Source organism: Melitaea cinxia, chromosome 7 (genome assembly GCF_905220565.1).
Source record: "Melitaea cinxia chromosome 7, ilMelCinx1.1, whole genome shotgun sequence".
In the NCBI taxonomy this organism is placed as follows: domain Eukaryota; kingdom Metazoa; phylum Arthropoda; class Insecta; order Lepidoptera; family Nymphalidae; genus Melitaea; species Melitaea cinxia.
This window is the reverse complement of record NC_059400.1, coordinates 4,404,350-4,418,978: the sequence shown is the minus strand read 5'-3', so window position 1 is coordinate 4,418,978 and position 14,629 is coordinate 4,404,350. Positions and strand designations below refer to the sequence as shown.

Below are 14,629 nucleotides of genomic sequence, written 5' to 3'. Positions count from 1 at the left end.
GTTACACAAAAAATCGAAAAGTAATTGTTTAGGCCTCTGCTGCTTCTTATAAAGAACACTATAATTAATTTTTTAGCTCCTATGCAAAGAGAGAATTGTTATAAGTTTTACGCTTGTCCGTTTGCATGTCTATCAGTGGCATCGTAGCTCTCGAACGGATGGACCGGTTTTGATGATGTTTTTTTTTAAACCGACGTTGCTACTGCACGTTTAATATATTTTAGCTATTTCCATAGTGTTATGTCTTACGGCCTGTTACTGTGAGGTAATGCTACAGATATTGAGACTGTATTTATCTTGTAAAAAAGGCTATTCGCGGCATTTACGATCTTGAAACTCCAGTCTCCCTACGGGTGTTTTTCAAAATGTAGACATATTAATAATTGCGTCGCAATATATTTATAACAATTTTATGTATATTCACCAAAATATTTATTGTTTTGAAATAAATAGTAATAATAAGTCATTGTAAACACGAGAAGGAATAATAAAATTTTAACGCCAAGTTTTCGACTGCGCAAAGTAAACGTCTCCTTTCTGGGTTATGATATTCCCATGTATAATAAAGACCCACAAACAATTTTGGAATTGTCTCAACATAAAAAAGTTTTTATTAAGAAAAAATTAATTGATAAAGCGTATTATTCGGTGCAGGATTACATAGTTGATAAAGATGTGTGGACTTAGTGACGCTATATTTTATGCAACATGTTACTAATTTTGTACTAAAACACAGTTTATATATATATATATTTTTTTTTATATTTCTTGTCGATTCTTCTCTGAAGAATCTACATTCCGAATCGGTGGTAGCTTTACTTCTACAAATATAATAATTGATTTTTAAAAATTTTATTTGTAAAATGACGATTCGAAAGTGCTCTTGGGGCCTATTTGAATAAAGCTGTTTTTGATTTTGATTTTAAATGAAAGCGAATTTCATTGCATAAATCGAGCCCACAGTTTGAAGAGTATCACAAAAATTGATTTTTTTTAAGCAAAAGTATCCTATGTTACTTCTAATACCTCCAAGAATATTAATACAATACAATATAAAAAAATAAATACAAAGTTTCATGATAATCGGTTAAGTAGTTTTCGCGTGAAAGCGTAACAAACAAACTTACATTCACATTTATTATATTAGTGGGGATTTCATGTGAATACTAGCCATAACATATACCAGATATAACATAATATATCTATAATGTAAGGTATGCCTGCTATAATAGTCAGGTTCATTGGAACATTTGACGTGCACAGTGCGCCGAACTTTAACTAACTCTTATTTTTATAAATATTAGGAAGAATCCGAATAATACATATAAATAGGCAAAACTGAATGGATTTTTTTTTAACTTCGCATAGTATAATACGATAGACCAAACACGATTGTTCTTCAGACGTATTATTTGTAGACTGTCGAAATAAATTTTCAGACATGTTCTTTCCTTTCGACTAGGATAACGTAATGTGATAAATATAATTATTATTCAATTTACAGTAATGGTACGAATTGAATAAAAGACATGTTTACAAATAATATAATATATATTTTTGTTACCTTTTGAATACTGTATTATTTTCTAAACAGTTAAAACATACATGTATATTTCATATCCACATTTCATAGCTATAGGAAAAAACTGAAAGATCTGCTATAAATTATTCGTTTATTTTCAATACATTTAGTATCTAAATCATAAATAAATAACACAATTAATCCTAACACTAAATGTATAACTTTGAGAATCATATACAGCCGATAAACATTTATACATATATAACTGATATCATGAGTCGGAGCAATATCATAATAATTATGTTACTGCTCTTCCCATTAATACTTGTCAGGAATCTCTCCGTACCTTCAGTGTTCTTATTCGACTTGTCTGAAATAAAAAAAAGTATTAATTTAATGTAAAAAATTATTTATTCTTTCGTGTGTTTCAATTGTCGATAAGTTAAAATGTATGCAGGTGAAAAACATTATAGATATAACACCTACACTTAAAATTTTAAATTTAACCACACTTAAAATGTTTAAAAGTGGCTCGGTGGAACCACTACATCATCTTGTCTTACTCCCCAGATTGAAAGGGAAACTAAGTAAGATATGTATGAAGACAAAAAATGAAATGCTTTAGTTCGTAATTTGAAGCATGCAGTGTTGAAAATAATACGCCTCAACGTTTTGACAATAAAAATGGCATGGGCACTTAAGAGCCCATGGATGTTAAAAAAAAAGTAAAAGGTAAAGGCGTGCTCACATGATACGTAAACTAATCTCTAGTGTGGCATAAAGATAAAGCTGCGTGCGGGCTCACATGATGCGCATGGTGTTGGTGAAGCCGGAGCCCTGCCGCCAGCCCGTCACCACCACCACGTTGTCGCCGCTGTTGAGGAACCCGCGCGCGCGCCCGAACCTCAGCCCGTACTGCACGCGGTTGTCCACGTCCTTCAGCCAGTCGCTCGCCACGCCCTCTGCGAGCAAGTTCATATTACGTGACATTACTTTTTGATTTAAATCGTATTATTTACTGTCTATAGCAGTTTAATGAAAATAGTGAAACGTTTCGTTTAATGTTGCCAATATGGTTACCGACTTAAAAAAAAAGGATGTTGTCAATTCGGACTGGACGGACCGATTTCGATGATTTTTTTAATCGATCTAATCTGGTCGGCTCATGTGGTTCCATTTAAATATAATTGAGATCTGAGAAGCACTTTTTTGAGTTATCACTAATAATGCGTATTAATTTGACTATTTTTTCGTCTACTTTTTATTACTTGTCGATGTAATTGAAGTCGGATTTTTTTTATTCGTTTGCGAGCAAATACAATTATTTTCTTCAGTTTCTTCATGTCTAGTAACAATTTTGAAAATTGCCGTTAATACAGCGTGGAGCAATCTTAACCTTCTACTAATAGAATACAAAAAGAAGTGTTCATCTAGCAATATAACTATAAAGAATCGCTCATGAAATTCAACTTTTCTTTGACAAAAAAAACGAACTATTCTTTAATGGGGATTTTACAACAACAAAAAATCCAAATCAAGAATTACTTTGGCCTTGACTTCAAAAACCATTTTCGAATATTTATTTTTCAAATTAAAATCAATTTAATGAAATAATTATGGTTAGAGTAAAGCTAAAACCGGAGCAATACGGCGAATTAAATCGAGTACATGTCAATCATTATTACAGCCTATACAGTCCACTGCTGGACATAGGCCTCCACAAGTTTACGTCAAAAATAACGTGAACTCATGTGTTCTGCCCATAGTCACCACGCTGGGCAGGCGGGTCGGTGACCGCAGGGCTGGCTTTGTCGCACCAAAGACGCTGCTGCCCGTCTTCGGCCTGTGTATTTCAAAGCCAGCAGTTGGATGGTTATCCCGCAATTGGTCGGCTCCTTAAGTTCCAAGGCGGTGGTTCCAATAGGTCGTACAGGTCAGAAGAGCGGGAACCCTCACCCTTGTAGACGATGGGCAGTACGCCGCGGTACAGGTGCGCCTGGCGCGCGGTCTGCGGCTGGCGGGTGACGGCGATGATGGGGCAGCGCGGCCGGTACTTGCTGAGCAGGTGCGCGGAGCGGCCGCTCGTGGTGATGACCACGACCGCGGCGGCCAGGCACTTGGTGGCCGCCTCCACCGCCGCGATGGCCACCGAGTGCGCCGGCTCGATGGGCGCCTTCACCTGCCGCGGCCCGGCAGCGGTCGATAGGTTATTGAGGTAAGGCACACGAGGGCACACGAGGGCACACGAGGGCACACGAGGGCACACGAGGGCACATGAGGGCACACGAGGGCACACGAGGGCACATGAGGGCATACGAGGGCACATGAGGGCACACGAGGGCACATGAGGGCAAATGAGGGGATCTTGCTCAAAATCTGGAATATTCGCTTCGGAAAGTACCCGAACCTTACAGATGACGACAGCTAAATAATATGGCTCTAATTTAAGGTTGCTTTTTTTCTACAATTAAGTCGGCAAACAAGCGTACGACTCATCTGATGGTAAGCAGTTACCGTAGTTAATAGACGCCTGAAACACCAGAAGAATCGCAAGCGCGTTGCCGACTCTACCCCCGATCACCCTCCTCCAGGACGTCTGGTCACCTTACTCACAACACGAACACGCTGTATTATTTAGGTGTAATCTTCTATGAGGTCGAGGTACTTGCCCAGTCGGACTGCTCCAGATTTTGAGCAGGAAATTTCCTGCTATGCCCTACCTCAGTAGATCATAGTCATACATCAAGCTCGAATCATGATACTTAAATAAGTACTTGAATAGGATTATTGAGGAAGGACATTCTGGATATAAGTATATCAAACTTATAATATTTATATCGAAATATATCCAGAAACTAAATACTTCTGGAAAATCCTATTGACCTCATCGTACCCAAGCTTCAATGCCTAGTTTGTAGAATAGTTACCTGAGCGACTAAGTCGGTGAAGAGCTGCTTATGCCAGATGGCCGCCTCAGCCTCTTTACAGATATTAGCCATAGTCAACACACACTCGAGAGGGTAGTCTCCCTTAGCAGTCTCCCCAGATAACATAACGCAGTCGGCTCCATCCAGTATAGCGTTGGCCACGTCTGACGTCTCGGCGCGTGTGGGACGTGGCTTCTTTACCATTGACTCCAGCATCTGGGTCGCGCAGATCACCGGCTTGCCCACCTGTGGGATTGGGACGTGTGGTAATTAATTAGTAAGAGTATAAAAATAATATCACATTTGACACAAAAACTGTATCAATGTAATTTGTGTCGCTTCAATAATAAGGTATCCAAGAGCTTTAATCCGTCAATGTAAGATGTCTTAAAATATAAAATTTACTCAAATATTCTATATGTTTTAACTTTTGTTGAAATTAATACTGTACATTAAACTGCCTTTTCAGTTTTACAGTAAGTAATAAAAAAAAAACGAAAGTGAAAAGAAAATCGTTTCAAGAAAGATTATCCATTTTTTTAGCACAAACTACTACAGACTAGTTAAAATAATAAGTACAATAAAAAATATTACTTAGTCAAACAATTAATCTGTATACCTTGTTACAGCGAGCGATCATTGTTTTTTGCGCCAGAAACACTTTCTCTGGTGGGATCTCAATACCCAGGTCACCTCGAGCAACCATGATACCATCGGATTCCTGAAAAGTTAATATAGCGTAAATATCTCTATCATACAAGTTATATTATTTTATTATATTTTAAATAATACAGATAATATAAGGAATTAAACTAATTATGTATCATACATATAATTAATTAACATAATAGAATCCAAATTAAAAAATTGGTTAATGTTTTAAATTTTAATTTTTTTTAAAATTTAATCAAGCCATTTGTTTTTGTCACAATTATTACTAAAACAATTGACTAAGTTTCATTTATTAATTTAACCTCTTAACCCATTAGTTCAGACAGAATATGATTTAACTAATGCGTGTGAGAATTACAACTATATTTAATTAATGTTGTCGATATAAAACGACTACACAACAATAAATATAAAACATTTCAACATTAACAAACGTCATATGGCCCAGTTGTTTAGCAAATTGACCTCATCCGTAGTTCAATAACAATTCTTAATGGTCTGGTTACGTTGGATTTGCTAACTAGTTGCAGCTAGAAAAAATCTAGATATTTGTAGGAGATCACATTTTATGCATAACGTCATTTATTACCTAAATCGTGGATAAATTTGATTAAATAATTATTGAACAGATTTTGATAAAATTCTTTACATCATTGAATGATTATTTAATCTTTAAAAACATAGACCAAACGTTCGGAAACGACTTATATACGATATTCATAAATCTAAACCGCTGGAAACGCGGTAAAATAACTGTAAACTATTTAATAGTATAATTGTTATATAATAATATTTCTAAGGAAAATAGGATAAAAAAAAAGCTACTAACATATTCAGTCAATTTTTAAAATCCTTTCAAATAGACATTATAAATAAATGATTTGAGAAACCTATGTATTCCTAAAAAAAATTGTTATTCGATAAATGATAACATTTATTTTAATAGTTTATAAACTAAAAAAATAAATGACATTATTTTCAAGTAACAAACAGAATACCTATATTGGTTATAGCGGCCATTAAGGGATACCACATTATGTATGTTAAATATGTACATAAATTATTTTTAATTGATTAAATTTTGTCCCTTTTTTCTTAATTAAGCTATAATTTTATAGCGTACTTGACAATAAATAAGCCATATCATTTAGGGAGTGGCTGAAAACAAGCGTTTTCCACGACCCTGGTTCTCTGAATTATCTCAGATGGTTTTGCAACACATGTTCTATCAATATTTTTATACGTGTTAAATTATAATTGTCAGTTTGACAATAAACTGTTTCTATAATGACAAGTACAAAGAACTCACAGCGATGATCTCGTCGAGGTTGACCATTCCCTGGTGGTTCTCGATCTTGGAGATGATCTTGATGTTCTTGCCCTTGTCTCCGAGGATGGCGCGGATCTCCTGCAGCGCCGCGCCGTTGCGGATGAAGGACGCGAATATCATGTCCACCTGGTGCACGTCATACATGTCGGTTTTAGGGGTAGGCACAGCATTATTTGTATAAAATCAAACAAGATAACTTTATTTCATATAAAAAAATCGTCACAAGGCAAATTACAAAGAATCTTAATTAGTGGAATTACGTATTGTGATTTTTTTCAAATGCCTGAAATGTTATTTGACTTCTTATCACAATATCTATCTATACATATAATAAAATGGTAGGAAAGTCAAAACTGTACATTGAATAATTTTTTTAAAGAATACTTGGGGTGTGATCTACTATCGATACCGAAGCGAAAAATATAGTTTTTAGAATTTTTGTCTGTTTGTCTGTTAGTCTCTATGTATGTCCGGGATAAACTTAAAAAAGTACTGCATGCATTTACTTCAAATTTGGCACGAATATTATTAAGGAGTGGGTCAACATATAGGCTATAAATTATCACCTACGGGGAACGAGCCGTGAACCTTTATTTCTTCAACGCATTCTGTAACAACGTGTAATCTAACGAAGCCGGGGCGGGTCGCTAGTTTTGTATAAAATAAACATTTTGGTTATTACAATAACCTCTGCTTACGACAATCAGCCCGTACCCGTACAGTTTAAAATCAATCTATAACAAATACACGTGAATCGCAATATATGGTATTAAAAAAAAAAAATGAACAAAACCATTCATCTTGGGTTAATGATTTGGAAGTGATTTTTGCACTATAACAATGTTTTGGCACAACTGCGACTGCCTGCTGTGTCCTTTAGTTTTACTTATACAAGGATAATATTCTTGGTAGTCGTGTACAAAATCGGCCTCTAATTTATGGGGCTAGGGGGGAGAGGGAGTGAAGGGGAGGGAGGGAGGGTGGCTTTTTTACCCCCCCGGACAACTATTATCGTGTAAACCCCGTGATTAAAGAGATATCGTGGTTAAAGTTTTGAGGTTAAAACCTCCACCTTTAAGGTTAGAATAACGCTTAGCTCTCTCCGCGCCTCCGGCTTAAAAAAAAACACTAGGGGTAGGGCAGACCAAGACCACGTGGACAGTGGGGTGCTCCGATTCGGTTTTGGGTATTTTTCGAATTTCTATACCTATATTCTAGCACGCAATGTTACTAATTTTATTAGAATATTATGTCAGACGCGTTATTTTGTTTAATAGTGTCTATTTGTCAAAACAAACACACCAGAGACCCCTGACTACGAATTCAATTTGTGGACCCGCCCAGACTGTGCAGGCACTGAATTTGAAAATGGGAACCGTACCTGGTTTTATTTTGGCATACAAGCCAGTGAACCTAATGTTCAGGTACAAATTTTAATAAATAAATATATCAACAATACATATTTACATACCTATATAATGATGATGCGTATTATTAGAATATATAGTGTCGATTTGTCAGTCGTTAAAGGTCAATTCGTATCGTATGTTGATTTTGAATTAGAGATAGTTTTTACGTACATTTGTTCGAAAATAACATTTGAAAGTTGTGGAACGGAGCATGAGTGCACTTCCCGCAGCATAGGAGTTAAGGCAGAGCCAGAAATAACAAAAATTTAAACTCCCATAAATTGGAGGCCGGTTATGTACATAATAGCCATATTCTTAAATATCGTATAATATTCTGCTGGTAAGAACTGTAATATAATCTAGTATTTGGCTATAAGGTTTATAGATAGACAGAATTTTACTTATTATGCTTTCTTCAATGCGATTTCTGGGTAAAAAATATACAACAAACAAAATCTAGATAGTGTAGAACTGTAGATGCTATGTCAACACAATATTACATTGATTAGTATAGCTTTTTAAACGGAATGAAAAAAAAAACAATAATTTTGAATATATCATGAATAATAAATTATAAATAATGTTAATAAAAAGAGCATTTAAAAACAAGATACCTATAATATATGTCAATTTGCATCTTTGTATTACAATTAGTAAGTGATGATTATTATTTATTCAGTCATTGAGAAGTATGCAAGGTCAGTGCATCACATTTCCTAGTTAAACAATATTGTAACACTTGATGATAGCCGCGAAGTGCATTTGATAACGACGTTTGTGTAAATAAGGGATTTTATACATTAATTTATTGAAATACTTATCTATTTAATTTTCTGATATTGTTTGTAATCGTTGATTTTTTATAATATACGTACTTGTATGGTAACTGATTTAGCTTTTATTATATTATTATATTATATAGTTTATTAAAAATTATAATTCAATTTATTTTTAATTTTTTTTCACGCACTTGGAAAAAAGCTGCAATATAAAGGTGTCGTGGGCAAAAAATCGATTTGATAAGGTCATTCATCTCTGGATTTCTAAAGTCGTATCTGTTATCTAAGTTTATTTTAAAATCGTTTTTAAGTCAATATTTTATCAATTGGGTCAATATTTTATCAATTGGGTTAATATTTTATTTCGATAAGTCTGCAAAAAACAAGAGTTATTAATTAAAGTAAATGTGCGAGTCGTTATTGAGACCACAAGTAGAAATCATGAGATAATTGCATGCACGTGTAGATTTCATGTATTTTAGATGTCTCGATCACGACTGAATCTCGCGTGAGTGTGACATACGCACGATAATGATTGATAATGTATTATTTATACATATATTTGTGTAGTGTATGACTATGAACTGCACATGTAACTGTTTATTGTTATCAGGGTCAGGTAAAATACATTTTGCTGTTTTTGGACAATCATAAATATAAAGTTTGATTAAAATCGGTTCAGTAGTTATTATCGCCAATATGCAAGTAGACAAAAAGAGATTTACTTTGTTTTTTTTTTTTATATATATTTATAGAGTACACTTAAAAATATATATATTTTTTTACATTAAATAAAATGAAGTTATTACTAATATTTTATAATAATTTACTATACTACAATTTCTATATATAACAATTTCTATATATAAAATCAATATATTATTTGTTGTAGGTACCGACTGTAGTCTACTGCACAAATTTATATATGTCTCACTACTAGGACTATCATATGATTCCACTTAAGATAGTCCCACGCAGCTCCACAGCGAGTCTGGGGTATATCTTAATATATATATATATGTATAATTCTTCTGTATGTGTTTTTGTCACCTAACTCCTCCTAAACGGCTGGACAGAATTGCTTGAAATTTCGTGCGTACATTTCATTTGGTTCATGGATGGTTTGAAAACATAATTGGACCCGGTAAGTGGCAGACTGGTCAACAAATTTGGCAGCTTATTTCAAGACGCTTGCCGGATCTGCTGTATAAGTAAATAAGTATGTAAATGTAGTGCCACTCACCCCTTGCTCCACTCCAAATAGCAGGTCGGACTTGTCTTTCTCTGAGACAGCGGGCAGGTCCACTGGCAGACCTGGCAGGTTCACTCCCTTGCGGGAGCCCAGCATGCCTGGAGAATAAATCATATTATTATATTTATATAGTGTACTGTAAGTTTCAGTCTTCCAGTAGCGGGGCGAAAACTTTTTCTAACGTAGAAGAGCTAGGGTCATTAGAATTTCTCGAAAGACACGATTCCTTAATAATATTTTCAAAATAAATTAATTTCAATTTGGAAATTATGTGTTTATTTGAATCTGAGCCGTTTACATAATCGTTTTCTCGGGGGTTACCGGGTTATCTCTTTCCAACATAAAATTCATTCATACAAAAATAATTCTCCTAGATGATAAGGAGTTCTATAATTGGGATACAGCAAATTAGTTATCACACAATGTTACGGTAACCTTAAAATTTATGGTACTACTAGCTGACCCGGCGAACTTCGTATCGCCTAACAGTGACTTTTAAGTATTATCACAAATCTTTTGTATGGGAGTATAGAAAAGTGTTGTTTTTAAACTTTTTCAGGAAATTTAATTTTTTTTTAAATTTTTCTCTCCGTAAGAACCATCCTCGTACTTCAAGGAATATTTAAAAAAAAGAATTAGCGAAATCGGTCCAACCGTTCTCGAGTTTTGCGCTTAGCAACACATTCAGCGACTCATTTTTATATTATAGATGGTATTTTTTTAAATAATTTATACAAAGAGATAGTTATTTATCAATTACCTCCATTTTCAATAGTGCAGACCAACTTATCAGAGTCAGTAGATTGACAAATCACTGAAATAAGTCCATCATCAATGAAAATCTTGTTCCCTGGCTTGACGACATTGGTAATATTCTTGTAGTCCACGAATACTGTGTTAGCATTGCCCTTTTCTTGATAGGCAGGGTCTGTAGTTAGAGTTATTGTGGCTCCTTTCTTTAGTTCAACTTCGGCGGAACCACCCTAAAGAAGAATTTTTAATTAACATTGTATATTTAATTTTGAAGTTCTTATAAAGCGACAAATTAGTTTCTTATCTTGTAATATTTATTAATACATCAACAATGTTTTTATCATCGCACAGGTTAAAAAGTTACTTAAATAAGGAAATCCAATAATAACTAATATAATACCTAATTATTAATACACGATTATAATTTACATGATTATAAAAGCGATTTTATTTTATATAATATAGTTCTATAAAAGTTACGTATCATTTTATAGTATACTGTCATAAGCTTTTGTTGAAATCTTCCAAATGTCTATTTCTGATCTCGGACTTTTGTACCTTCAGAAGTAAGTCCGTAGTGAGAAAAAAATCACGTTAAGCACATAATAGTTTCGAGGGAAACGCTAAAGTCCGATTTCCACTCGTATATCGTCTTTTAAATGCAGGAACCGGGCCCAACATCCTAATGTCTGGTCGGTATTGGCAACTCACCCCCTCCAGCAGGCCAGTCCTGATCTCGGGCCCCTTGGTGTCGAGCGCGATGGCGAGCGAGAAGGGCGCGCTGAGGCGGGCGCTGTAGTTGGCCTCGGCCTGCCGGCAGTTGCGGATTGTCTCCGCGTGGTACTCGTGCGAGCCGTGAGAGAAGTTCATACGGGCTACGTTCATGCCCGTCTCCATCATTTTCTCGAGCATACCCACATCGCGGGACGCCGGCCCTGGATGTGTTTTTTTTAAAGTAAAAGTTCTTTACGCAAACTTGACTTGGAGAGTAAACTGGTGAATGCATGACGAGAGCGTTACAAAAAGTGTGACCGGGCGAGGCGTGCGGAAGTTTGGAGATAAACGTTAGTGAAGCTAGAAAGAGAGTGTTACGTTTCGTATATTACTGTAGGGGCAACTAACGAAGTTTTACTTTCGTCGTGTGGTCTAAAGTACACGTTTTTTTTTTGTTATCGTTATATTTTTTTTTAAATGACTGAAGTCATCGAAACAGGAAGCGGTTCGATTGTATTTTTTTTAATGTTTGTTACCTCATAATTTTTGACTGAGTGTAACGATTTCGATGATTATTTTGTAATCGAAAGTTAATACTTGTTGTGTGGTCCCGTTTAAATTCGATCGAGGCCTGATGAAAAGTTTTTGAATTATCTCTAATAACGCGTATTTTACTTGATAATATTTTCGTTTATTTATGTTGTATCACTTATCGATGTAAATTAAAATCAAGTTTTTCGTTTGATTGCAATCACAATTATTGTTTCTGATTGATCTTAAAAATTTACGTTTTATCAGAAGAAATGTGGTACTTATCGTGTCGTATTTAAATGTAAACTGAAGTCATTTTTTTATTTGAAAAAAAAACCATTATTTAATATGGTAACTAGGCTTTATTACATGATAGTGTAGAAACATTATAACCAATTAATACTAACCGATAGTACAAATGATGCCGGACAGCCGCACATAAGAGGCCTTGGAGTCGATGTCGAGCGAACACATGTGCTGGAGATGAGAGCCCGCGTCCGCTGCGGCGAGTTGCATGCAGGGCTTATCCGCTGACCCTGTCTACGAACATATCAGTCACATTTAAAAAACCACTCCTAAGGGCCTGTTTCACCAGTTGTGAATAACTATTTGACGGATGACGGTATCCAACAGTTAAATTTTTTACACCAACATTCCTTTTTACTGTCGAATTTCACTATGTTTATAAGACATTTTTGCAAAAGTGAATTTTAAAGTTCTGGTTATTTAATTGTATAGAAATAAGATACTAATGGCCTATTGAACCTCCTGCTGTTTATGTCTATTAGTTACTATGTATAGGATAAATTTTATCCAAAACCGGTGAAATCGGCCCTTAACCTCACAGTGTGTAGTAGTGTAATGTTATAAGCCTAAAACTACTACGGACACTAATGAGATAACTTTCTAATGTAAAAAGTGCTTTTCAGTAGGTTAGGGTTATTAGCAAGAGAGCATTTAAAAATATTTACAATATATCATTTTTCCATTTTCTTATTTAATCAATATTAAGACCTGGCTGCCAACAGCTGTTGCATGTTAAAGGTAGGAGATAATCTGTCTGTAAATAAAATTATAGTGGTTTTCATTCACATATTTATTTAGTTTTCATCAACATTTACTGCTATACATATCTTTGTTTTTTGTTTTTCAACATTTTAGTGCACGTAAATTAGTACCAGTTAATCAATCAAATTTGTATAAAATAAATAAATACAGTTTGGCAGTAACACATCTTTATCTTTTTGTATCACAATAAACGCAAGAGATAGTTAGTTAGTTTTTTTTTTGTTTCAATTTTTTCACCTTAGGATTTTGGTGGAAAGACGTTCATCTGAAATACGTATGAGCTAAGGCTGATGAACTATTGCGAATCTATTACATATAATAACTAGTTATTCTATATATGGAGTAATACTTTTAAATAGTACCAAAACAGACCAGAAGATTGCGCTAATGTTACGTAGAATGGAGAAGAAGATAAGTGGCTAGTGAGGTGAGTGTGGTCGAGAGCAGTAGTCTTGTAGAAAAACGTATGCTTACGTACGGTTAGTTAGTATGGTACGTTAAAACTAGTTCTATTCGAACGATAAGTCTAACATAAAAACATTTAGATACATGCAAAATTATAAATCAGTGCATCATTTTACGCAAAAAAAAAGTAAATAAATAAGGAATTGCACATAAGTAAAGAGCATAAATTGTGTGAAACTAATTAGAAATTATATTTAAGAGCTATGGTTCTATAGTAAAGTAAAAAAATATCATACACGTCTGGATCGTTCAGTGAAGGTCTTACTATACAAAAACAGATGCTAATAAACTTGGCATTGACAATCGAGATAAACCAACTGTTACATGATCTAAAATAAATATAATCTATATTTATTATTATTAGTCTTCAAGAAAATTTATTAATTAAACATTTTAAGATTTTTATTGTATTTTTTGTGATTATAATACCAATTATGAGTTTAAACAACTATGACTATGATGTTTATTACGATATAATAACTACAGGTAAGTATAATATAATGAATTTCGCCTTCTGTTCAAACCTTACTTATTACAAACAAAATAAATGATTATAGGATAGAAAAAATTATCATTTCGTCGTTTATTGCAATTTGAAACATTTGTGAAGGTTACAAGATTGAAATTTCAATGTCTAAGCAATATCTAGCTGTCAGTGCATAACTAAATATATCACACATGTATAACATAAATTATAATGACTACATTAATTTATGCTATGAAATACTCATTTTTATTCAAGTGTTACAATTATGGATTAATTAACCATTATTGCAATTCTCTTCATATATATATAGGTATTCTATCATGATATCTATTACATTATTAAATTTACATATGTTTTAAAAACAGGATATTTAAGATATAGGTACAGGTTTATTGTTTTTGTTTTGATTTTAGTCAAAATATATTTTGGTTATGAGTAATTTTATCATGTAAAAACAAAAGCAAATATTATCGATGAAACAAAATTAAGGCTAACTATAAGCAAAAAGCCTATATCTATAATTGATGTAGGTTACAGCATTCGAACTAAGACCTAATCATAAACTGCAAAAAAAGAGAACAAATAGTCACGTAACATAGCGCATCGTTCAAAAATATAAAATTTTTACCTCGGTTTTCCCATCGTAGACTGTCGACCAAACCATATTTACACTTGTAATACGAGAAAATTTTTTGGAAGTATTTTCTAATGGTAAAGCCA

General features: G+C 33.9%; 1 protein-coding gene across 2 annotated transcripts; it reads right to left on the bottom strand.

Annotated features, from left to right (window-relative positions):
- Nucleotides 1-1,532: 1,532 nt before the first annotated feature.
- Nucleotides 1,533-14,622, bottom strand: LOC123655225 (pyruvate kinase-like). Of its 2 annotated transcripts, XM_045591053.1 has the most exons (10): nucleotides 14,538-14,622; nucleotides 12,297-12,429; nucleotides 11,356-11,579; nucleotides 10,652-10,874; nucleotides 9,883-9,989; nucleotides 6,431-6,577; nucleotides 5,069-5,170; nucleotides 4,450-4,695; nucleotides 3,479-3,701; nucleotides 2,323-2,484 (listed from the first exon to the last, which is right to left on the bottom strand). In XM_045591053.1, the coding sequence occupies exons 1-10, from the start codon at nucleotides 14,571-14,573 to the stop codon at nucleotides 2,324-2,326; spliced, it is 1,602 nt and encodes a 533-aa protein (XP_045447009.1). In that variant the 5' UTR covers nucleotides 14,574-14,622; the 3' UTR covers nucleotide 2,323. The 2 variants fall into 2 exon arrangements, with proteins under 2 accessions (XP_045447008.1, XP_045447009.1); XM_045591052.1 differs by lacking the exons at nucleotides 12,297-12,429; nucleotides 14,538-14,622 and adding an exon at nucleotides 1,533-1,892 and having other exon boundaries at nucleotides 2,328-2,484; nucleotides 11,356-11,544.
- Between the last annotated feature and the right edge of the window lie 7 nt (nucleotides 14,623-14,629).